Source organism: Pteropus medius, unplaced genomic scaffold (assembly GCF_902729225.1).
Source record: "Pteropus medius unplaced genomic scaffold, Ma_sr-lr_union100, whole genome shotgun sequence".
Taxonomy (NCBI): domain Eukaryota; kingdom Metazoa; phylum Chordata; class Mammalia; order Chiroptera; family Pteropodidae; genus Pteropus; species Pteropus medius.
Genome location: NW_024342647.1, coordinates 609,500 through 631,524, shown reverse-complemented (window position 1 = coordinate 631,524; position 22,025 = coordinate 609,500). Strand labels below are relative to the sequence as shown.

At 55.0% G+C, this 22,025-nt stretch overlaps 1 protein-coding gene across 4 annotated transcripts in view; it reads left to right on the top strand.

Annotated features, from left to right (window-relative positions):
• Nucleotides 1-22,025, top strand: part of DAB2IP (DAB2 interacting protein) — a 156,525-nt gene that overhangs the window by 62,407 nt on the left and 72,093 nt on the right. For all 4 annotated transcript variants that reach the window (XM_039866711.1, XM_039866715.1, XM_039866710.1 and 1 more), the window contains exon 3: nt 18,811-18,956. In XM_039866711.1, coding sequence (XP_039722645.1) covers nt 18,811-18,956 — 146 coding nt within the window. The remainder of the gene's footprint in view (nt 1-18,810; nt 18,957-22,025) is intronic.

Genomic DNA, 22,025 nt, shown 5'->3' with positions numbered 1-22,025 from the left:
CACGGACCGGGAGAGCATCCAGCCTCCCTTGTTCTAGGTATCCGATCACTCAGCTGCTCCCCTCTCTGTGGCTCGGCCCCACTCCTGCGAGGGAGGGGGCAGGCGGACAACAGGCCCAGGGGCCCAGACCTAAGCCGGGAAAAGAGAAGCTAGCGTTAGGTCAGATAAATGCACCCTTACGCGCGCACACACACACACACACACACACACACCCGGATATTAACGCCTGCACACACACACACACACACACACACACCCCGTGCTTCCTCGACTCTCGAGATGCACGGTTTTTGTTTCCACATTTTAATATCTCTCATGTTACAGTCCACAGTGTGTCATAATTTAATTGCTGTGTTCTTTCTTTCTTGGTGGTGCATAAAATAATGCTTTATCTTAAAATTGATGACCTTTTAGAATTAAAACAACGCAGTATATAGATCTTAGCTATTGATTTTAGTGGTCCCGCTAGCGCAAACCTAAACAACTTTATGGAAACAAAACCCAGTGAGCCTTAACGTCTGACTCTCTGTGCTCCTCTGTGTCCCCGCCAGGCAATTTTGTGTCCTTTTACTCCCTCATTCAGCATATTACCATGTGCCCCTCTATCCAGTGCTCTGCCAGCCACTGGAGACACATCCTCTTCCCCGGGGAGGACATGGATGTTTGATCATTTGTTCGTACATTCATTCATTCAACAGTTTTTATGGTGTGCCGTTCTTGGGGTTGGAGCTTATCGGAAGGAGCTGGTTAAGATAGCACCAGGGTCATAAAGCCCCTGACCTTATGACCTCACATTCTTGTGTCTGAGCTACGTGCTATGCAGGAGAAAAGCAGAGAAAACCAGGAGGGCTTCTTTGAGGTGGTGTGGTCTGGAGGTGATATTTGCTCTAAGGTCTAAGGAATGAGGAGCCAGCTCTGTGGGGATCAGGGGAAAGGAACAGAGAGCACAGGCCTGGCTATCACAATATGCTGTGATTTTAGGTGAGCTAGGAGTGACTAACTGTTCTTGGTGGACTGGGAAAGGTGTCCCCTAGGAACTAACTTTTGGGCTAGGTCTTAAAGGGTTTCTAGAAATTGGGTAGACAGGGACAGTGAGAAGGAGTTCCCGGTAGGGGGAATAGCAGTTGCAAAGGCGTGGGGGCATACTAGGAATTGACATGTTTGTAGAATGGTGAAGTGCTTGGTGGGACTGGAGTTGAGGGGTCTGGAGGACAGGGTGGGCGGTGAGGCCGGGAAGCTGGGCTGAGTCTGGGTCGTGTAGAGCCTTTGAGCGCCAGGCCAGGGCCACTGATTCCCCCACTTGGCTGTGTGTCGTGAAAATGCTTTCAAAACAGACTCTCGAGCCCCCTCAAGTTTGTTTGTTTGTTTATTTGTTTGTTTATTTTTAATTTTATAAGAGTTTATTTGAGCCAAATGGATGACATGTGCCAGGGAGCAGATCTCAAATGCTCCCAGGCTCAAGATTTCAGTTTCCCGGGCCAGGGGCAGGGCCTGGATATCTGCATTTTAACAAGCTCCCCCAGGAGGGGGTTCTGAGCCCCAGCCTCTGCCTCCAGGCGGTGAGGAGGAAAGGGAAGCCTGCGCTGAGAGAGAGAGAGAGAGATGGCATGGGGGGGGGGGCTCAGGGTCCCCTGGGAGATGGCCTCCAGCCTGCAGGCAGGGCCAGGAGGCTAGCACCTGGGTGACCCTGACTCAAATCACCTGGAGTCCTGCCCTCCCACGGCTGCTGGGGCAGAGCCTTCAGGGGGCCTCAGGGAACAATGACTAATAGTAGCATAGCCACCTGCACTGTGCCTGTGGTCTTATATGTATGATCTCTTTTAATCCTGGAGACAAACCTGAAGCTAATACTTTGATCATCCAGTTTTACAGATGGGAAAACTGAGGCTCAGAGAGATGAAGTCACCCAAGCTCCAACTGCTAATAAATGGTGGAGCCAAGATTTGGACCCAGGTCTCTCGGACCCCAGAGCACAAGCATGCACTTCCCCCGGCTGTGACGGGGAGAACCCATTGTCCCCACACCCTCCCGTCGGCATTGCTTTTTACCCGTTTCCCATTCTTTTGCTGCTCTAATAGGTGTGTCATCACACCTTGAAGTTGCTATAATTTTCAGCTCTCTAATTGCCAGCTAGGCTTGGCATTTTTCCTGCCGTGGTGTCTTCGCTCTGTTTCCTGGCATGGATACCACCTGTGGATCAGAGCCAGCGCCAGCCTTCTGAACTAGCAGGCACCCGGGACTCCCAGTCCCGCCTGCCCAATTAAGGTCTGCAGGATGGAAAGTGTGTTCAGTCGTCATTTACCCACTTCTCACAGCAGCCCCGAGGGGAGGTATCGTTAGCATCCTTGTTGCTCGGATGAGGGAACCGAGGCTCAGAGAGGTGAAGTCGTTTGCCCGGCGTGACGTAGCTCCTGAGTGACGGAGCCAGGTACGGATGCTAGGACTGTCCGACATTTATGTTTTGTGTCTTCCTCTGGGCACCTTGGTCCTTTCCTGTGTGCAACAGGTAAGGAAAGGGGTATGAGTTGAGTTTCTATCCCGGGCTGTTGCTCAGCACGGGGGGTGGGGAACCAGAGAGCTTAGAGGTGGGGATCCCAGTTCAAATCCCAGCTCTTCAGTGACCTGCGTGATCTCATTAGTCACTCAGCCTCTTTGGGTTTCCCGTCCTGGCCAGTAAAGTGTGGTGCCTTCCTTGCAAGACTGTGCCAACCCAGGTCTGACCCATGCAAGGTGCTTAATAGGTGAAATCCACCATTATCACCTGATTGTGTTTCTTCTCTGGCTCCACGACAGTAAAAATCTGGGGAGGGTCGGGGTGGAGGGCAGAGGACAGGGTGTTTGGGAGAAGGCCAGAGGTGTGCCTGGCTTGGGCCTCCTTGGGGACAGACTTGCATACAGACCCTGTGCTGGACCAGAAGCACACCCTCTCGCCCACAGCTGGAGCTCATACTGGCCTGCACGCACTCCCACAAGCCACATCCTCATGGGCTCTGCCGACCCTGCTCTGTGCAGCCCCCCGGGGGAAACCGGGGAACATGGTTTTGCCTGGAGGGGGCAGAGGAGACACCGCAGGATATACCTGAATCGTTCCTGTCTTTGTTGTGTTGCCGTTTCAAACCTGGGTGAGGCGATGTCACCCCCTCTCACAGGGGGTGCCCCTTTGCAATGATGTAGCTTAATGGAGAATCAATGTGGGTCTGTAAGACTCATTCCGTTCACTTCCTTTATGGCAACTGAGTCCTGGAGGGGCTGGGTTGTCCAAAGTCACCACCTAACTGGAGCACTTCCGAGTCTGTACTGTTTTTATCCCCATAGGTGGTGTTTACCCATTGTGAGGGTCAGCCTAGGACTGCAGCCACCCCACAGGACATCGGGGGCTCAGTGCTAGTTCCACCTCCACCTCTTAGAGACCGTGGAACCCTGGGAGAGCCTCAGCTGACCCTTCTGTAAAATTTGGGGAGCGGACTTTGTCAGGCAGTAGCATGCGATTTGGGCATGTAGTAGGCATGTAGATGTTTTGATGGAGTAACTGAGAGAATAAGCTGTAAAGTCAGTGGACTTGGGGCTGAGCCTCACACTAGCTCTGTCACTTGGGTGAGATATGGAACTTTTTGCCCACACGGCGCAACTTCCAGGCCACATGGTGCTTACCAGGCCCGTGTGGTGCTTGTGCCCTGAGAGCTGTAGGGGACCCTGGATGAAGGCAGGATGGAGAAGGGAGCTGGGAGCGGGTGACCGTAGGGACCTTATCTCTGGCCTTCAGCTCCCAGGCCCCAAAGAGATGGTAAGGTCGAGATTCAAACCCAGGTCTGTCTTCTCTGCATCAGTAGGGAATCCTGGAAGGGAATGGGGGACAGAGAGAGGGAAAGAAGGCAGCAAGCTGGGGGCCCTGGATCGGTACAGACTGTCAGGTTGGGTCCTGGGGCTCTGTGTGTGCCCACCACCCTTCCTAAGGCTCAGCAGCATGCTGTCCCCCTTGCCTGCCACCCCATGTTGGAGGAATTCACAGTTTTTTGGGGGAGGTAAGGAGATGGTGATTGTTACAGGTGTCCCCACAAGTCCCCTCAGCCCGCCGCCTTCCCCCTGACCCACACTTCCTGGGTAGAGTGTGGGTTGGGTCCTTCTTCCCTCCTTCTTCCGCCCCTACCCCTCCCATCGACCTTGAGGAGAGCTAGCAGGGCTGGGGGTGTGGGAGGTGGCAGAGGCTCTGGGAAACTTGACAGCCAATTGATTCTTTCTCAGGAAGTTGAAAGTGGAGAGTCGTGTTTGAAGGTTTAGCTGAAATTAGGTCTCACGGCTATTTTTTGCAAGATGGAGGAGAAGTGTCAGGGAGGGGAAGGCTCAGGGGGCTGGCGGAAGCTGCAGATAAACTCAGTATCAGATCGAGTGCAGATGCTTCTAGGAGTCAGTTCCTTTCAACCACCCTCTTTTATTGGATGCTCAATTTTACACACCCTAGGTGCTTTTGAAGCTGCGAAGGAGGTGTGCTTCAGGTGCTGTGAGAATCCAGAACAAGGGGTAGTGAGGGTAGGGAAGAATTCCTAGAGGAGGGATCTTTGGGGATGGGCTTTGAGAGATGTGTAAGAGTTTGTCAGGGAGAGGAGTATTCCAGTTAGAGGGGAATCTAACTGAATAGGAAGAAGCCAGTGGCTCTGTGTGGTTACCGTGCTGAATGAGTTGGAGGCCTGAAGGAGAGGAGACTGGAGGGAAAAGTGAGTGGCTGAAGCCTTTGGACTAAAGACTGAATTTCCTCCTGTAGGACGCAAGAACCACAGGGGTTGATGGGCGAGAGTGGAGCCAGCAGGAGGTCTCTGGGCTGTGGACTTGGAGTTTCCCCAGCGGCTCACCCCTCTTTCCACGTGTGCAGCTTCCCAGCACCCTTCCCATGTTTCCACTGCTCGTCTTTGTCTCCCACACACACAGAAACAGGTGCACGAACACAAACCGCAGGCCTGTGGGCGCCCCGCCTCAATACCACCATGGAAAGGATGTTGGAAAGTACCTGGTCCAGCCCTTCCCTGTACAGAGAAGGGGCTGAGGGCTCAGAGAGGGTAGGATCCTTCTCCAAGGTCACACAGCACATCTGGGGCAGGGCCTGGAATTAAGCCCAGATCTCTTTTCTCCTGTCCAGTGCTCCTGAGTCTGTGCTCTTCCTGGCCCCTCTCCCCTGCACCTTCTCCCTGCCTCCATCATGTGTCCTGGGGGAGGGGGCTTAAAGGAATGGTGGGTCCAGCTACCCTCAGAGGCCCCTGCCTGCTCCCTCCTGCTCATCATCGCACTGCCACCTCCTGGCCAATGGGACCCAGCAGCTACAGCCGGACCCACAATTTAGGCGGGAGGCTGCCTAGAGGAGGGGTGACTTGAGGGGAAAGAGAGTGGCACCCTGGTTTCCTCTTCACAGAACCAGGAATTTGCACATGAGCCTGGTGTCCCTCATTCAACTGAGCCATGTGAGCTGGAGTCTCCCAACCTGGTGTCTGGCCAGTGTTCCCCAAATGAGAGGGTTGGCGGAGGCAGCAGGCCCCCTCCACCTCTGCCTTTCATGGAGCCTAATTGTTATCAAGCTGTTCAAACTCCCAAAGAAAATTATTATCATTTTGGTCTGTGTCCACTTTCCACAGAGAGAGGCCCCCTTTCTTGCAGGGGGAACATTGCTACAGACAACCTTGGTGTAAGAGCTGTCCATGGTGGGCCCAGACGGTCTTCAAGGCAGGAATGTAAGGCCAGAGGCCCTTCGGAGCCTCCTGAGTCTGAGGCCAGGCCAGAGCCAAGGCCTGGAAGTGAGGGTAGGCTTTGGAAGTCAGTAGGGCTGGGACGCTGCCCACCGCATTGAGAAACAGGATGGTTTCATTCGCTCCATTTTGCAGATTAGGAAAGCGAGTTTCAGAGATGAGAAGGGACTGGCCCGGGTCACATAGCTGGTGCGTGGTAGAGGTGCCGTTCCTCCTGTGATCGTGAGCTGACTTACTTTCCTCCCTCCCTTCCCTGCCCACCTTCTTTCTTTTAATAAATTTTTTTAAATAAGTGTCTTTATTTAAATTAGTTTCAAGTATATAGTACATTGGTTAGACATCTATAATGTTCTCAAAACGATCCCCCTGGTTCCTCTCTCCCTGCCCTGGCCCTCCACTTAGCCATCATGTTAATGCTGACTGCGTTCCCTCTGCCGTGCTCCCCATCCCCACGACCACCTATCAACTACTAATTTGTACTTCTTTAACCCTTCACCCCACAGTCCCAGCCTCCCAACCGCCCTCCCCTCTGTCTGTCGCCAAATTGTCCGCTATATTTGTGAGTCTGTTTTTGATTAGATTGTTCTTTTTGTTCCTTAGATACTGCATGTAAGTGAAATCATACGGTATTTATCTTTCTCTGTCTGACTTATTTCACTCAGCATAATAACCTCTAGGTCCATCCATGTCATTTTAATCAGCATCTACTATGTGTCAAGGCCTGTGTGGGGCACTGACACAAATAGCATTAAAACATAGTTGCTACCTGTGATAATGTGGACGGGTCAGCTGGGGCTTGATGAAGAAATTTCCAGGCACGTGACGGGGAAGAACATTCCAGGCAGCCAGGACAGGCCACGCAAAGGCCAGGACAGGCCACGCAAAGGCCAGGAGGTGGGAAGCAGCATGAACAAAATGATAGCAGGAACTGGGAGCAGTTTGGGGGGCAGAAGTGTGAGGAAGCGTTTGGAGTGAGGGGAGCAGGAGGCCCTTGGCAGTGCATAGAGCAAATGGAATCTGAGGCTATATTAATAGGAGTATGGAGTCCCCAGAGAGGGAGGTGAGGTGGGCCAGAGCTTGCCAGAGCAGACCTGGAATGCAGCGTGTTCTTCAGAGCAGCATACATGCCCAGGCTGAAAGAATCTGGAGCTCCTTCAGTGGGCAGAGACCAGGACTAGGGTGGCTGATGAGGGATGGGGGAGCAAGCCAACTGCTTTTCTCAAGCAGGTTGTCTGTCCCTGCTCCCCAGCACCTGAGCTTAGAATGCCCTTGTGGGGGTCCCTGAGGGCAGAGGTGGAGGGAAGAGCATACTTCAAGGAGCCCTGGCATCTCCTCCCTCATCCCAGGAGGTGCCAGCTGGGCTCAGGCAGTTTGGGTGGGGAGGGTGGAGAGGACGGCCTTACACCCCCCTTTTTTTCTGCCCTGGCATCCTCCAGAGGTACCTCTAGGCCATCTCTGTTAGCTCTGTTTCCCTAGCCCTACACTTGAGCCTGGTGGGCAGCAGGAGTCAGATAAACTAGTCCCCACTAATGTGTTAGTGGCTTGCTTCCCAACCCCTTTGTTACAGATTGTTTGCACAAAAGGAGCCTTACCAATTGGAAGTTTCAGTCACTCATGATGAAATGTCAGGCTCTGTGACTGGCAGGTGGGATGCTATGCGGGGGGGGCCTTGCTCCCTCTCCTCATACCTCCCTGGGTCCTAGGGATACGGTGCTGGCTCTTCCTAGCAGTACACCTGGGATGAGACAGGATCCTAATCTTGGCTCTGTGGATCCCCTCTGTGGGATTGCTCAACTCTGAGACTCTCTTTTCTCATTTGTAAATGGGCACAGGAGCCCCTTGCTCACAGGGCAGCTCTGGGACTCAGTGCCTGGCCCAAGGGAGGCATTCAGCCAGTGTTCACATCTTGTCCTTCCCCAGAGTCTCAGTCTGCCCTCCCGCACCCCTCATCTGCTGCCCCAAAGCGATATCGCTACTGACAGAGCTTCTAGGGCTTATCCCTGGCCCTGGAAGGAGGAGGGGTGTGAAGTGGTACCCAGGGGGCCAGAGACCAAGTTCCCGCCAGGGTGGTGAGTACCAATGGAGCTGGAGGTGTCTGCGTAGGGTGGTTTCCCACCAGTTGGGGGCAGCAGAGCGCAGTGAATAGCCGCCTGGGAGGCTATTCCCAGAGGAGGAAGTCCCAGGGATTTCTGAGCTTCCCTCCCCCTCCCCCAACCCCCTCCTGCTCCAGGGGCCACAGGGGACCGGCTGAGCTAAATAAGTGCAGAGCCCTCCTCTGGATGGAGGGAACAGCTCACATCATGGAGCGCCTCTAGGCAACTGGGTTGACCGGAGAGCTGGGGGACCTCTGAAAGGGTCTCCTTATTAGGAACACTGGAGCGGGGCAAGGTCTGGGGCAGAGGCAGCCTTCCCGCAGGAGGCTGGGCACAGGTTGAGGCAGGCCAACATGTGGGCGCTCAGGCAGTGTCCCTGCATGCACCGCCGTCACCAGGCTGGGCCAATAGATCCTCCATCGTGATTGTCCTTTGAAGGTTTGCATCTTCACCACCGCTGGGAGAGTCGGGATGGTGGTCCATGCTTGGAACTGATGTCCAGCTGACCCGGGTTCCAATTCCGGCTTTACCAGCAATTTGCTGTCTGTACCATGGGGAGTCGTTAAGTCCCATTTTGCAAAGCCCCCTGGGTCAGGCCCTGTGCTGAGCTATCTCCAGGCATCATCGCATTTAGTCCTCACAACCCGAGGGGCAGATAACACAAATCCCACTTTCCTAAGGTGACAAAACCAAGGCAGATGGAGAGCGAAGAACTTGCTGAAGATCACTGAGCTCAGGAGCCTGGATGTGGAAGGTCTCTCAGAACGTGGCCCACAGCACGCAGCCCCGTCTCTGCCAGCCAGTGTTGTCATTCTCTCTGTTTTATAAAGGAGAACACTGAGGTCCAGAGAGGGAGGTACATTGTCTGAGGTCACACAGCCAGTCAGGGACAGAGCTGGTGTTTGAACCTGGATCTCCCCATCTCCCTGCCTCATCTTGTCCCAGCTTCCACTGGCCAGAAGGTGGCCGTGCAGGGTGGACACCTGGGACAGGAGGGAATTGCTCCCCTCTTCCTATCCTACCCTGTAGGCCCCCCCCCTCTCGGGGGCACCCAGGAGATTGGGTGTGGGGGGCAAGCTCACATGCCTTCGCTCCCTGCCCCCCATAGTACAAAAATGAAGTGACTGCCTCTGTCATATCAAGTGATATTTGGGTTGGATTGCAGACATAATGATATCTGAGTCTTGGATGGGAATTGCTTCCCTAGGCAGGAAGCCATCTTTGGAGGTGGCAGTGATGACATCTGTTTCCGACACAAGGCCCTGTGTTGGGATGAGTAACTTTTCCTGTGGAATTGTTTAAAGAATGTCTAAAATGGGCTGTGATTGTTACTGCCCTGCTCCAGTGCCTTAGATGGCTTTCAGGGGGGCATCTGGTTCCCCAGCCACATTCGAGGCACACCCCACCCCGCCCAGGCCTCTCCTAGCCGCCATATCTTTGTACAGCTGGCCCTGCTGCCCACAATTCCTCCCCATTTGTCTGCCTCGAGAGCTCCTTCTAGGGTGAGGAGAGGGCGAGCATTGATCTCCTAGTTTCCGAAAGTCTCACTCCTTGTGTTGGGAAGAGAGGTCAGGACAAGTCACCCAGACCACCGATGGCAAGGCCCAGCAAGGACACTAGCCCTTGCCTTGAAATTGACCTTGACTCCACTTATGGGCTCCCATGATCCCTCAGGAGTAGGACTCCCAGGTGAGCCTGGCCTACAGATGCTAAATCACCCAGGAGGAGAAATAGCCTATAAAATCCTCTCCCCTAACAGTACGTTTTGTATCCTCTAGTGAAAAGGGCTTTTAAAAGCACTGCTCACTCAGGTGGATTAATGAGGCTGCAGCCCGCCTCTCCCCTCTCCCCCACTGCCGTTTACAGGTCCCCTGGGCTGGAGCACCCTGGGGTCCTGGTGCTCCCCTTTTGGCTCTTGGTGTAGGGAAAAACAAAATGACACCTCTTCCCTGCCTTGCTGCTTCAGGTCTGCCGCAGGCCAGCTGGGTGCCGGCTTACTTTTATTAACGTGGGAACCGTCTTCATTATTATTAATTAGCAGAGCTGGGTTTTGAACCCAGATTTCCTGACTCTGAGCATGGTTTTCTTGTCACTGCGGGGGTGGCCTCTGCTGAGAGCATTCACTCACGCAGAATGCACAGAGCACGGGAGGTTTTAATGGGAATAGGCACTGAAGTCAGTGAGCCACCCGGGGATGACTGGCCTGGTGCAGGGACTTCAGTGACAGGGCTTGGAGGGAGGCAGAGAGAGAAAGTCGAAGACTTGCTTCCGGGGTGAGGTCCCCTCATGGGGTCAGTTTCCTTGCAGCCATGTGGCCCTTTGTACTGGGCGCCCCACAGCGAGGCCAGGGCTGGTGAGGGCTTAAAGGGCCGATGAAGTGCCTATGGCTGTCCATACCGCTGGGATGGGCTTATTCTGCTAAGGCAAGTGTTGCTGGGGGAGGATTTATGGGGCAGTGAGTCTCTCCCTGGCTGCTCTGGGTTATCACATCCCTGTCTGAGACGTCAGGAATGCGTGTCTTATTTCTGTTCACTGATGCAGCCCTGTCCTGGGCACTGGCAGGTACCAGGAGGGCCTCTCCCATGCCCTTATCATCCATCCCCTCCCACTTCATGCCCCCTCCTCCCTCCTCTGGAGTCTAAGGGTTCCTTAGGGGCCCCCTTAACCTGAGCATTCTCTACACTGGGACAGGGGTTATGCCCCATCTTACAAGCTTGGGCTCCGGTGTGTCACTGGAGGTCAGAGGGACCTGTGGTCACTGCAGGGGCCTCGGAGGCAGCCAGACTTTCCGTTGTTCTCACCATTGCCCTGTTGCGATTCTGCCCGTAATGCCTGTGTGTGACGGCCCTGCCTCAGATAACCACAAGCGGAATCTTAAAAAGCCTCCCAGATCAGTCTCCGCCTTTCTCCTTTCTCTTTTATATCTCAAATATTTGTTAATTCATTGAGGAAGTATTTGTGGAATACCTGCCGGGTGTCCAGCACTGGGGACCCAGGCCGCCATGACCCCCACAATCCTGTGGGGGAGGGAGTCATTAAACAAATACATGGATATTTACAACTGTGACAAATCTGCGAGGAGACTTGGCCTAATCCGAGGGCACTGGGAAGGCCCCTGAGGAGAGACTGTGAGGAGAGACTGAAGGGTGTACAGGGTCCTCTGGGTAAAGGGGGCCTCTGTTCAGACAGTGGGAACAGCCTATGCCAAGGCCCTGTGACAGGAAGAGCTGGCAATTTCAAAAGTCCCATTGAAGCCAGGGGAGCTGGAGCACAGGGGTCGGGTGGCTAGACTTCCATTCCAGGAGCCCTGGGAAGCTATGGAAGCGGGTGGAGCTGGTCAATGGTGGGGCCTGATCTGCTTTTTGAGAAATCCCTCTAGATGCCCTTGGATAATGAAGAGGGAAGGAGGGCAAGGCTGGAGGCAGCAAAATCAGCAAGGAGGCTCCTGTGAGTGTCTAGGAAGGGCCTGGGCTGCCTCTGCAGGTGGACTATGGGAACTTTGAGGGCAGGAAGCTGGTCTTTCCAGGGTCCAGCACATGATGAGGCTCAGAGAACACGCCCCCGGTGAGCTGTGGGCCAGCACGCCTCTCTGTCAAAGGAGATTTGGGTCTTAAAGATTGTTTCTGTAAACTCCCGTCCTTCGTTTCTTTCTGGCTAATGGCTCGGCTGGCCCCTGGTGGTCAAAGTGTGAGCAATAAAAAACGATGACAATGACTGACGATGATGGTAGCTAACGTTTACTGTGTTCCGAGAAATGGGCTAAGTTCTTTACATGCTGTGATCTCAGTGACTTGTTACAACCACCTGTGGTGGCTACTTTTGTCCCCATTCTACAGCAGAGGAAACAGGCTCTAATGGTTAGGTCACTGGCCCAAGGCCCAAAGCCTTTAGGTGTTAGAACCCTCTCCTACCACGCCTAGGAAAGTGGGGAGGAAAGACCTTTGCATTTTACCTGGAGATTCTTAGAGATCAAGGTAACCCGAGGACCTAAAGAGGTGTGTTGAATGGCGATGTTTCAGGTGTGACAATGGCAGAAGGAGGGATCTTTGGGGCGGGGGTCCTCCGGCTCCAGATGGGGGTGGGGCCCTGCAGAACAACCTGCTAGGCCGAAAGACTCAGAGAAATCACACATTCAGAGAGCTGGGAAGACAAGCAAACAGGATGTTCTTGGAGAGGGCACAAAGCAGGGCGATTGTGAGGCCAGCAGCACGGAGCTGGCTAATGGCTTGGCCATAAAGTGCTGGCCCACGGAGCTGTTTTGTTCCCTGGGGCCCAAGATCTGGGCTCTCAGCTCTTTGAGCTCAGTGGGCCACACTCTCCCTTCTTGTTGTGGTTGTGTATGTGAGCACATATGAGTCAGTGTGTTTGGCTTGGTGGCCGTGTAATTCTGTGCCTGATAACAGCTGAGTATGTGTATATATTTGTGAGCTTGTTTCAGTGTATTTATACACATATTTGTGTTTTAAGATTGTGCATGTGTGTTGGTCAATGTGCACATGTGTTTACACAGTGGAAACAAACCTTGTTTGTTTACACATGCATTTCTTGGTGGGCATGCCCCTCCCATGTGTCTTTGTATGCGTGCGTGTCCTTGAACTTGTGTTTCTGGCTCTATGCGTTTCTCATGTGAACGTGTTTCGGTTTGGTTATCTGGGTAATATTTTAATGCAGGAATGATCCTTGAGTGTCAGGGCCCAGCCCCCTCTGGCTCTGATGGCCCATGAGTTGGTTCTCTGTATGGCCCAGGTATCTGTCTACCTTTCTTGGGTGAAGAGGAGTGTGGAGGTCGTACATTCAAAGGAGCACTGGCAAGGGCGTAGGGAGGGTTCTATAGGCATAGGGTGGCCTGTGAGTAGGTTGCCACCAGCAAGGCACCAACTTAATCCTGGCTTAAAATGCCATCCCTCTTTCACCTGTCAGTGTCTGACATTCCACCATTAGTGAGTCATTTCCTCATCTGGGACCCTCTTTGATGTGCTAGGGTTGCCTGGCAGCTTGCTGAGGGCAGAGCCCAAGGAATAGGGAAGGAGGGAGGAGGGGGAGTGCATCTGAAGGACTCCAGCGAAGCCCCCAGATCTGCTGGCACTGTTAGTACCGGAGTGGGGGAGCCCAGTAGTAGAGGCGGCTGCTCTAGCTTTACAGAATGGTCAGATATCAGCGCTGGAAAGGAGCTTGGCGATCATCCAGCCCAGCCCCCATTCTATAGATGTGAAGACTAAGGCCTGGAGAGAGGACACACGGGGAGCCTGGGAGGTTCTTGAAGCATGGGATGCTAGCTGGCTGAGGAGAGAGGGTCCTGCCTTGCTGACTCTGGGCAGGTCCCCTGCCCTCTGGGCCTCGAGTGCCCTGTCTGTACTATATGGGCATTGGCCTGGCATCCCTCTGTTGGCCCTTCTGGCTCTCACCCTGTGACTCTAGAAGGACCCGTCACTATCCTGAGTCCCTTCCTGGAGCCTGTGCCAGGGTGGGGTGAGATGTCCTTACCATCCTGTCGGGGTATCAAGTCTGCCTGACAGTCTGCATGCCCAGCAGATCTCATCTCTTGGGGTGATATCTAGACGGAATCATCTCCTCCCTTTCCTGTTTATTTAGGTGTGCCGTTGGCATTTGCACAAAGCCCCAGAAAGGTACTGAGAGACACACTTGTTACAATAGGCTTGTTCCCTGAAGGACCTCTGTTTGGGTGCCAGCCTGAAAAATGGTCGTGGGAGGAGGAGCTGGGTTGGGCAGAGGGAAGGCCCACCAGGGGAGGTGCTGCCTCCATCCTGAGCGCTGCCTCAGGGGCCCAGGGTGAGCATCTGAGGGCTCAGTGGGCGTCAAAGGCAGGTTGGACCCACCTACCCGCCTGCAGTGTCCCAGGGCCCATTTGTTAAAAGGGGAGAAGGTGATGGAGGCAGGATCGAGGACGCAAGACCAAGTTGACAGTGGAGTCGGGGGAAGGAACTTGCCCTTCATAGAGCACCTACTATGTGCCAGGCATGGTGCTTGGTGCTTTATACTCAGGTGAGAAGGTGGCTCAGAGACCTGTGGTGACACGTGGCTCCCAGGTGCCCAAGTGGTGGTGCTGGAAGGCAAACCCCTTGGTGCCGCCGCCTGGGCAGGAAATGAGGCGCAGGTGAGGATGGGACTGGGCAAGGCTTCCCCTGCCTGAGCCTCCACTTCCTCACTCGTGAGCCCCTTGCACTCAGGGAGAAGGTGCGCCTTCCCTTCTTTCCTCTGTCCAGAGGCCCAGTCTAGTGCCTGGGGCTGAGTGTGGGGAAGATTGTCTGAGCTGTGAGTTCTCCTTCCGGCCTCTGGCGTGTGTGTGTGTGTGTGTGTGTGTGTGTGTGTGTCTTGGTGTGCGTGTGTGTGCACGTGCATGTGTAGAGGGGGTGCCCCCATGGGCTAGCACTCTCCTCCACTCCCAGCTCTTCCACCTGTCAGCTCTGCCACTTTCAGCAAATAGCCTAACATCTCTGAGCCTCCACTTACCCATTTGAAAACCTGAAACTTTCTGAATTCTGAGGCACGCATCTTCTTAAGGAGTCCTGGTAAGAGGCGTTGGGCCCTCTTGGGATGTGTGCAGTGAATGTCAGGGTCAGAGACTTGCTAGAGCAGGAGCACAATAACTAATAATTTATCATCATCATCATCTCTTGGAATTGATTGAAATGGGTATATGAAGAAATCATGCGTCTGGAATTGTGAAAGGCCCTTGAGAAAGTCTCAGAACATCCTGGAGAAGGGGCAGGGATGTGGATCCGATGCTAGGATGGTGGCGAAGTGGCTGGAACAGGTAGGGGAGCTGCTGAGAACTGGGGTCCTTCCAACCAGATATCCCACAGGCCTCTGTCCTCTGGGACTGCTCTGCAATTTGGTCAGTGACATGGATGGAAGCCCAGGGGGCCTGTGGATCAGCTGGGTGGAAGGACTTCCAAATGGGCAGCAGTCCGTCACAGACAGGGACAGAGGCTACACGGCTGTCCTCCCCCAATCCCTGGGAATGGGCTGGGGGTGGTGGCACCAAGCAGCAGCCTTGTGCAAAAGCCCCTGGGGCCTTAGTTGACCTAAGTGCAGTGACACAGCTGCCTGAGAAGCACACAGAACACAGAACATGGCTACGTCAGTGGAGGCCATGCACCCCATCTGGGGAGGGAGCAGTCTCGGTCCCCAGGGACTACTCAGGCTGCTCGCTGAGCTTCAGACATCAGTCCCTGCTCTAGTGAATGAAAGCTGAGCCTCCACCTGAGCAGCTTTTCCCCCAGCACTTTGTACCTCAGGACTCTCTGTGAAGTTGTTTTAGAAAAAAGAGCTTGTTTAAAAGAGTTCAAAACTACCCAACTGAATAGTCTGTGGCTCTGGCATCATTTTGCAAGCATGTTCATTCATTCACTAGGTACGACACAAGGCCTGTCCCTACTGTCAGGCTGCCTTCGAGCTCTGCAGGGAGCCCAGACAGAATCTCACCTGTGGTGGTCACATACTTTGTGAGGGCAAAAATCAGTGGCTGTGCTAAAGGCAACATCAGTAATAATAAAGCTGGCAACTGCTGTGTTTAGTTGCTTAATGAAATCTTACCTCATTTAATCCTTCCCACAGCCCCAGAACGTAGCTATCACCATTAACCCATTTTATGGATAGGAACACTGAGGCTGAAAGAGAAGTCTAGTAATTTGCCCACAACTTATCGGAATTAAGATTCGAACACATGCGGTGTGAGAGGACTTGAGCTGGCCCAAGGGAGTGTGATCAGCAGGGCTGGTGTATGCAGTCAGGATTGGCCTCCTGGAGAGGGAGAATAAGTTGGGCCTAATCCTCACTGCGGCCCCCACCCATTTCATAGAGGGCGAGGGGCCTTGCCGGCCATCTCCCAGCCACGGGTCTGTCTGTGAAGCCTGTTTGCCTGCCTCCAGCTCTCAGCTCTTGGTGGGCTCCACCGCAGTCCTAGAAAGTGGGTATCAAAAACCCGGTTTTAAAGAAGGGACATGATTTGCCTACTGTCCCTCATTAAAGGTTGACTTGGATCTAGAACAAGATTTTCTGACTTAAAGACCAGTCTCTCTTCCTGAGTTCAGGGCTACAGCTGCCTCCAGAAATCTTGTCTTGGGACCTGGCCATGAAGGAACAGGAGAAAAGGCCCTTCGTCCAGGGCTGAATAAGGTGCTGCCCTTGGCCCTTGCTGTGTGACCTTGTGAGAGTCCCTTCTCTTGGGGCCTCATTCACCCTCAAACTGCAGTCTTTTTGATTTGAGTCCCCTTCTAGCTGTGGCTTTCTGGGATGATGAGCATTCGTTGAGCCTGCCTTATGCAGGGCCCTGAACTGGGTCTTCTGGGGGACACAAGGTCCTCCAGGGTGGACATGTGTGGTGTGGTGGGGGTTAATGGGGATCCTCTTCATTTTCCTGAAAAATCACTGTCCCCAAGATCTGTGCTCTTTGGCCTAATGTTAGTCTGTACACTGCTCACTGTAGTGGTCATGGCCCTCTTGGTCACTGTGCCTAACACATACTGGGCTCTCACTAAACGATGAATGAGTGAATGTTATAGAGAGTTTGAGTCCCCAAGGTCATGGTCAGTTTGGATGTGGAGGGTACTGTCAGAGTAGGCTTCAAGAAGCAGGCTGCTTGTCTGAGGAGCATTAAGTGTAGCCTTAGGAGGAGGGGTGGAGGGAGGAAGTGACACTTATCTCACTTAAACTCCTAGAAGGGAGAAGGAAAAAATTTATTTTAACTCAGAAATAGGGTAAGGCTGTCAATATTGCTACATAATGAGCTACATAAATTGTGAAACATGCTTCATGGTTCTTTGTGCTACATGAATGTAAAAATTGTGAAATTTCCATCAGTGTAGAAAATAAAAACCAAGAAAAAGTACAAGCCCATTGGGAGAACTTGCTTGACAACACCACCTGTGAGAGAACTCATCCAAGTTAGCCAGGTGCATCTCCCCTCCCTGCTTACCTGGCAAGAGTCCAAGATTGGGAGAGCCCAGAGCTTATGTAGAGGTGCAGGTTTCTATCTTCATATTGTTGTCTCCTGGAGGGCTTACTGACCCTTGGTCTGCCACCATTTGTGGTTCCTCTGCATCAGGCATTGCCCTACAGGTCACCCTTCTGGAGGAGGGTCCCTCCTGTAGCTACCACCTAAGAGATATTTGCTGAACTGCAGCTGATCAGAGCACCTTCATGGGTACTGCTGAGCTGCAGAGGTGAGAGGCATTGGACCGCACTGCCTGGGAAGGCCTGGATGAGGTGGCATTTCAGTTAGGCCTTGCAAGATGTGCAGAATTCTGACAGGTGGTCACAGGGATAGGTCTCCCATGGATGTGAGAGACTGAGTGGGAAGAAAAAGGGTAGAAAGCTAGGAAAAGGGAAAGTTTCAAGAGGGTGGGCAGAAGAGGGGGTTCTGTGGGAAAAGCTCTGGCTTTAGGTGGGCTTGGAAGCTATGTGTCCCTGGGAGAGTCATTTTACCTCTTTGAGCAAGATTTCTTCATTTGCAGAAGAGATAATGTTTCTTTGTCATTTTCTGTTTGTGTGGGTAATGAGATGATGTGTACAGCCATTTGACCTTGTAACATCTAGGGTGCTGGGGCCATAAAGGGGGACAGATCCGGCACAGGGCATGACTTAGAGCAAACATCCACTTTTTCTCCTGGGCCAGAAAGGGTCCACAAGCCTACCCTCTATTGTGCAATGGATGAAATGTGATGTTCGATTGTGTACATTAATTTCAAAATAATTTAATATCCCATTCACCTGGAATTGAGGCTGGGGTGATGAATCCCCAGAACCCTCTGAGATAACTCCTGACTCAGGGAACCCATTTCCCCTTAGTTTTCCTCTCCTTCCAGCAGCCTGTGGGTTCCAAGTCCAGAACATCCCAGGCTGTGGTCCCTTGAGCCTCCATCTAAATCTACACCGTCCTCTGTAAAGGGAATACTGGTTCAGCCTGCATGTATTGAACGCCTGTCTCTGCCATTAGGCTAGGAGTTCTTGGGGCTGGGGATGGGATTAACCTCTGCCCTCAGAGTCCAGGGCAGCCTGGTAGATGGACCAGTGGCCTGAATGGGGGACCCCTGCCAGCTGAGACCTGCCATACTCCTCCCGGGAGTCTTGAATGGGGCCAAGCAGCTGTCCCTACAGCTAAGGCCCAGACTTCCCTGGGACCTGGCTCCAAATCTTGAAGCACGCAATGGGGTTACTCAGCAAACTCTCAGCCCTTGGACCCTTCGGAGCTAGGCACTAAGGACCCTGTCCCCTAGGTGGTTACCCCTGCTGAGAAACACCCGCTCCAGGCAAAGGGCTCCACCCTGAGGGCGGGTGATGGTCGCCTGCGGAAGGAAAGATACTCAGGTTAATGGTCCAGATGGCCAGGGTAGCCGGCCGGCCCCCCAGAGGACCACACGCCGGCTCTGAGAGCCTTAATTTCCCGGATCTGTACAGCCGGGAGCTGAGAACATCGACCCCGCAGGTGGAGGAAGGAGCTTTGTTAATCTGGGACCGCACCGCGGGCGTGGATTCCTCAAGGTGGGTGGGGGGTGTGACCTCGTTCCGCTAAGAGGTGAGGGGGCCGCGTCAGCCCCAGCCCCCGGGGGTCCCCGCCCCTCCGCAGCCCCGCCCCCTTGTGCCCTGGTCCCCGCCCCCGCGCCCGGGGGTTCGGGTCGCCTCGGCCGCCGCCGGCGCGGTTCGGCTCGACGTCGCCATGGCAACAGCGGCTTAGGGGGCGGGGGCGACGTGGCGGGCTGGGCTAGGCAGGGCTGGGCCGGCCGGCCGGGCGGGCGGCGCGGGGTGGGCTGGGCCGGGCCGCGCTGCGCGGGCCGGGCCGTCGGCGCTCGGTCGGCGGGCGGGCGGCGCGGGCTGCGAGCTGCTAGGGCCGAGCCCGAGCCCGCGCCCGCCCTCGGCCGCGCGGCCGCCCGAGCCAGGGCGCGGGTCCCGCGCGGGTCCCGGGCCCGCCGCCGCCGCCGCGCTAACCCCGCCTCCCCTTCCCCCTCTTGTCGCCCCGCGCTCAGGGCTTCCTCAGCCGCCGCCTCAAGGGCTCCATCAAGCGCACCAAGAGCCAGCCCAAGCTGGACCGCAACCACAGCTTCCGCCACATCCTGCCGGGGTTCCGGAGCGCCGCCGCCGCCGCCGCCGCCTCCGCCGCGGACAATGAGAGGTGAGCCCGCCGCCGTCGCCGCCCGGGCCGGCCTCCGCGCGCCGCCTCGGGATGCGCCCTGGAGGGACAAAGCGAGAGCCGGCGCTGGGGTGCGCTGCAAGCGGGAGGGCACCCCACGCCGCCCTCCGGCAACTTGTGGGGCCACCTCGGACGGGGGAGCTCCACGGGAGGACCATTTTCTCTCCCCGCGGCGGTCGTGCCGGGAGGGAAGTGCCCTCGCCGAGAAGTCCTGCCTCGCCTTTGCCGAGGTGGGCATTGTCTCCTGGGCAGTGCGATGCCCGGAGCGTGGGACAGAAGTGGCGCCTCCACCCCCTAGACCCATCCCCCTGCCTCTGGAGCCCTTACATGTCCGATGCAAAAGGCATTTTCTGCTGGGTTTTGCTAAGACCCACTGGTGAGGAAAAGGGTGAACATCTGGAAGGGAGGAGCAGGGGGCTGGGCCGCTTAGGGGCACATCTGCGCTAAGTAGGGCGCGTGCTCCGCTGGGGGCTGGGACGTGCAGAGCGGGCAGTGCCTGGTCCTGAGCTCAGGGGCATTGCCTGAGGCCAGAGAAGACGGCCTTATCCTCTCCAGCCTGGCAGCTGCTTCCCTCCCTTACCTCTCCACTCCCAGGGGTGTCTCCTGTTCCCTGTTTCCGTTTTCCTGGGCAAGCCAGGAGCAGGGTGTGGAAATTCCAGGGGGAGGTGGTTTGTGGGGCAGAGGAGGAGAGGGAGGAGGTGGTTCAGTCTGCCCAGAGAGTCGTGGGCAACGGAGCAGGCTTCAGCTCGCAAGGGCAAGCCATCCTGTGCACGTGCCGGGGGCCCAAGTCTCTCTGGGCCCAAGTCCCCCTCCTTGAGCCAGCCACGGCACCTTTTCACTTGGGCATAGGCACACTGATGGATTCCAGTACCAGTTAGAACATGCCCCTGCTCAGCTAGTGGAGGTGAAAGCTCGGGCAGGCACCCGAGCCTTTTCGGCATTCAGCTCTGACATCTCAGGCCCCTGGCATCTGCCTTCATAGGGCTGTGCCCCTGTGTATAATCTGCGAGTTGGCGAGAAGAGGAGACATAGAACGATGATGTCTCTCTGCTCCCCCTTGGTTCTAGCAGGCAAAGGAGTACAAGTTACAGCCCAACTCCTGCCCGAGGTTGAGTGACTGTTTAACTAACCCCTAACATCTTCCCAGAGAGTAGCCCTGATAGAATGACTAGACCTTTAATTTCCACCAGTCCAGAGCTGCTCTCTAGTGCATCTCCACCGCTGCCTGCAGCTGCTTTCCTACACCAGCTGCCAAGCCCAGCCCGAGGCAGGACCCTCAGCCTTTCTCTGATGGCCGTGCTGCCCCAGGGGACCAGGCGTGCCCTGGCAGGCAGATGTAGCCAGGCCAGAGCTCAGCGCTGGGTGCAGCCACTGCGTCTTTGAAAATCTCGCTTCCCATCTTTGTTATTGTCTGGGCAGCAGGCCACCCGGTTTGCTGCCTTCCTCCCTCGGTCCGGCCCCGCCTCCGGCTTTCTCCCCCAGGAACATGCCCTTCTCTGCGCTTTCCTTGGCGGGGGTCAGGACCCTCTGCACCCGCATGCGGGGGCTTGTGTACGTACCCCATTTTGTGTGCATGTGTTGGTTGTCGGGGAGCAAGAGAGACAGCAGGCGGTCCAGCCTCCAAGTGTATCTGCCCTCCCGGGAGCAGACAGCGTGCATGCCATGTTTACCTCCCTCCAGTGGAGGGCCTGCACCAAGAAGCCGGTGAACGCTTGGTTGGCAACCCTGGCCGGAGGTTGGGGCATGGCTGAGATGACCTTGTGCAGGTCCTGCCCAGCTTGGCCTCAGGTCAGCCTTGCCATATGCTGAAGGGGTGCGGAGTGGGGGTTGGGAGGGAAACTATAAGCCCATTTCTAGAAACGTTGGTAAACGGTAGCAGTTAGAGCAGAACGACACTGGCAGTGGTGTGGAATTGTCTTATTAATTTTCTATAAACAAAATCTGGCTTGGTGGCTTCTCTGGCACAGGAAGAGAGCCCAGATTTCCCACGGACAGGCAGAGACTGAGTTTGAAATCGCCCAGCCTTGGAGCTGAAAGAGGCTTTGCTATGACTGGGGTCTCCTGATTTGCTGCTTTGCTTAGAAATAGATTCATCGGCTGCTGCTTGGATGGATGAGCAGATATTTCTGTGGGGTAGCCCCTGGAGTCATCTTGTTTGGAGTTGAGTGAGTAGAACCATCTGTTGTGACTCAACCCCCCCTCCCCAAAGCTCATGGTCAAACCTGGGTGTGACGAAGTGCTTCCGCCTGCTCTGACTTGGTGTGGTTATGCTGTTGAAGGCTGGGAGGACAGAATGGCTGCCGTTGGCTTGGCTTAGCAGCGAGGAGGGGGTAAAATCCCCAGCTCCGTGGGACCCCCTCTGGGCTGCCATGCCTCTGGCTGGGGAGGGAGTAAGTGCAGAGATGCCAGCCTCAGTGAGGGGTGGAGATGGGAATGGGAAGGGGTGGGGGTTTCTAGCCCTGGTCCCCCTGTAGATAGCACAGGGCACTCGGGGGCGGCCACTTGGGTTCTGACTTTAGAGGAACCTGTCTGCGTTATGGCTGCTGAAGTAGCTTTGTTGCATGTGGTCGGCTGTGCTCTGCAAACTGCTGTGTAGGGGAAGTTATTTTTTGTGCTGGAATTCTCTCACTTGGAAACCAGTTGGTTCTGGGCTTCGTAGGAAAGGAGTCTGCGCCCGGTGTGGTGACGCTGAGGTCGACTGGTTGGGGGAGAGGGCCAGTGCCTGGTTATGAGGCTGAGGTCAGGCCAGCCAGAGCTTGGTGGGCACAGTTGGGCTCTGGGGGGTCCCCAGGACCCCAGGACAGGTTTGAGCCTTTGTACTTATCCCTGTGGAGTGGCCTGGGGGAGGTTCCCAGCTGGTCTCCAAAATCTCTGGTCCCCTAGATACTCATTGCTGCTTTGGAGGTTTGGGAAGTAAGCACCAAGGACAGTAATCATTTCTCCTGGATAACGAATGCTGCTCAGAGGCTTTCCAGGTGGAAGGGTGTGCTAGCAAAAGCATTTTCCTTCTGCAGGCTGGAAACGTTGCCTCTTCATTTACAAGGCTGTTTT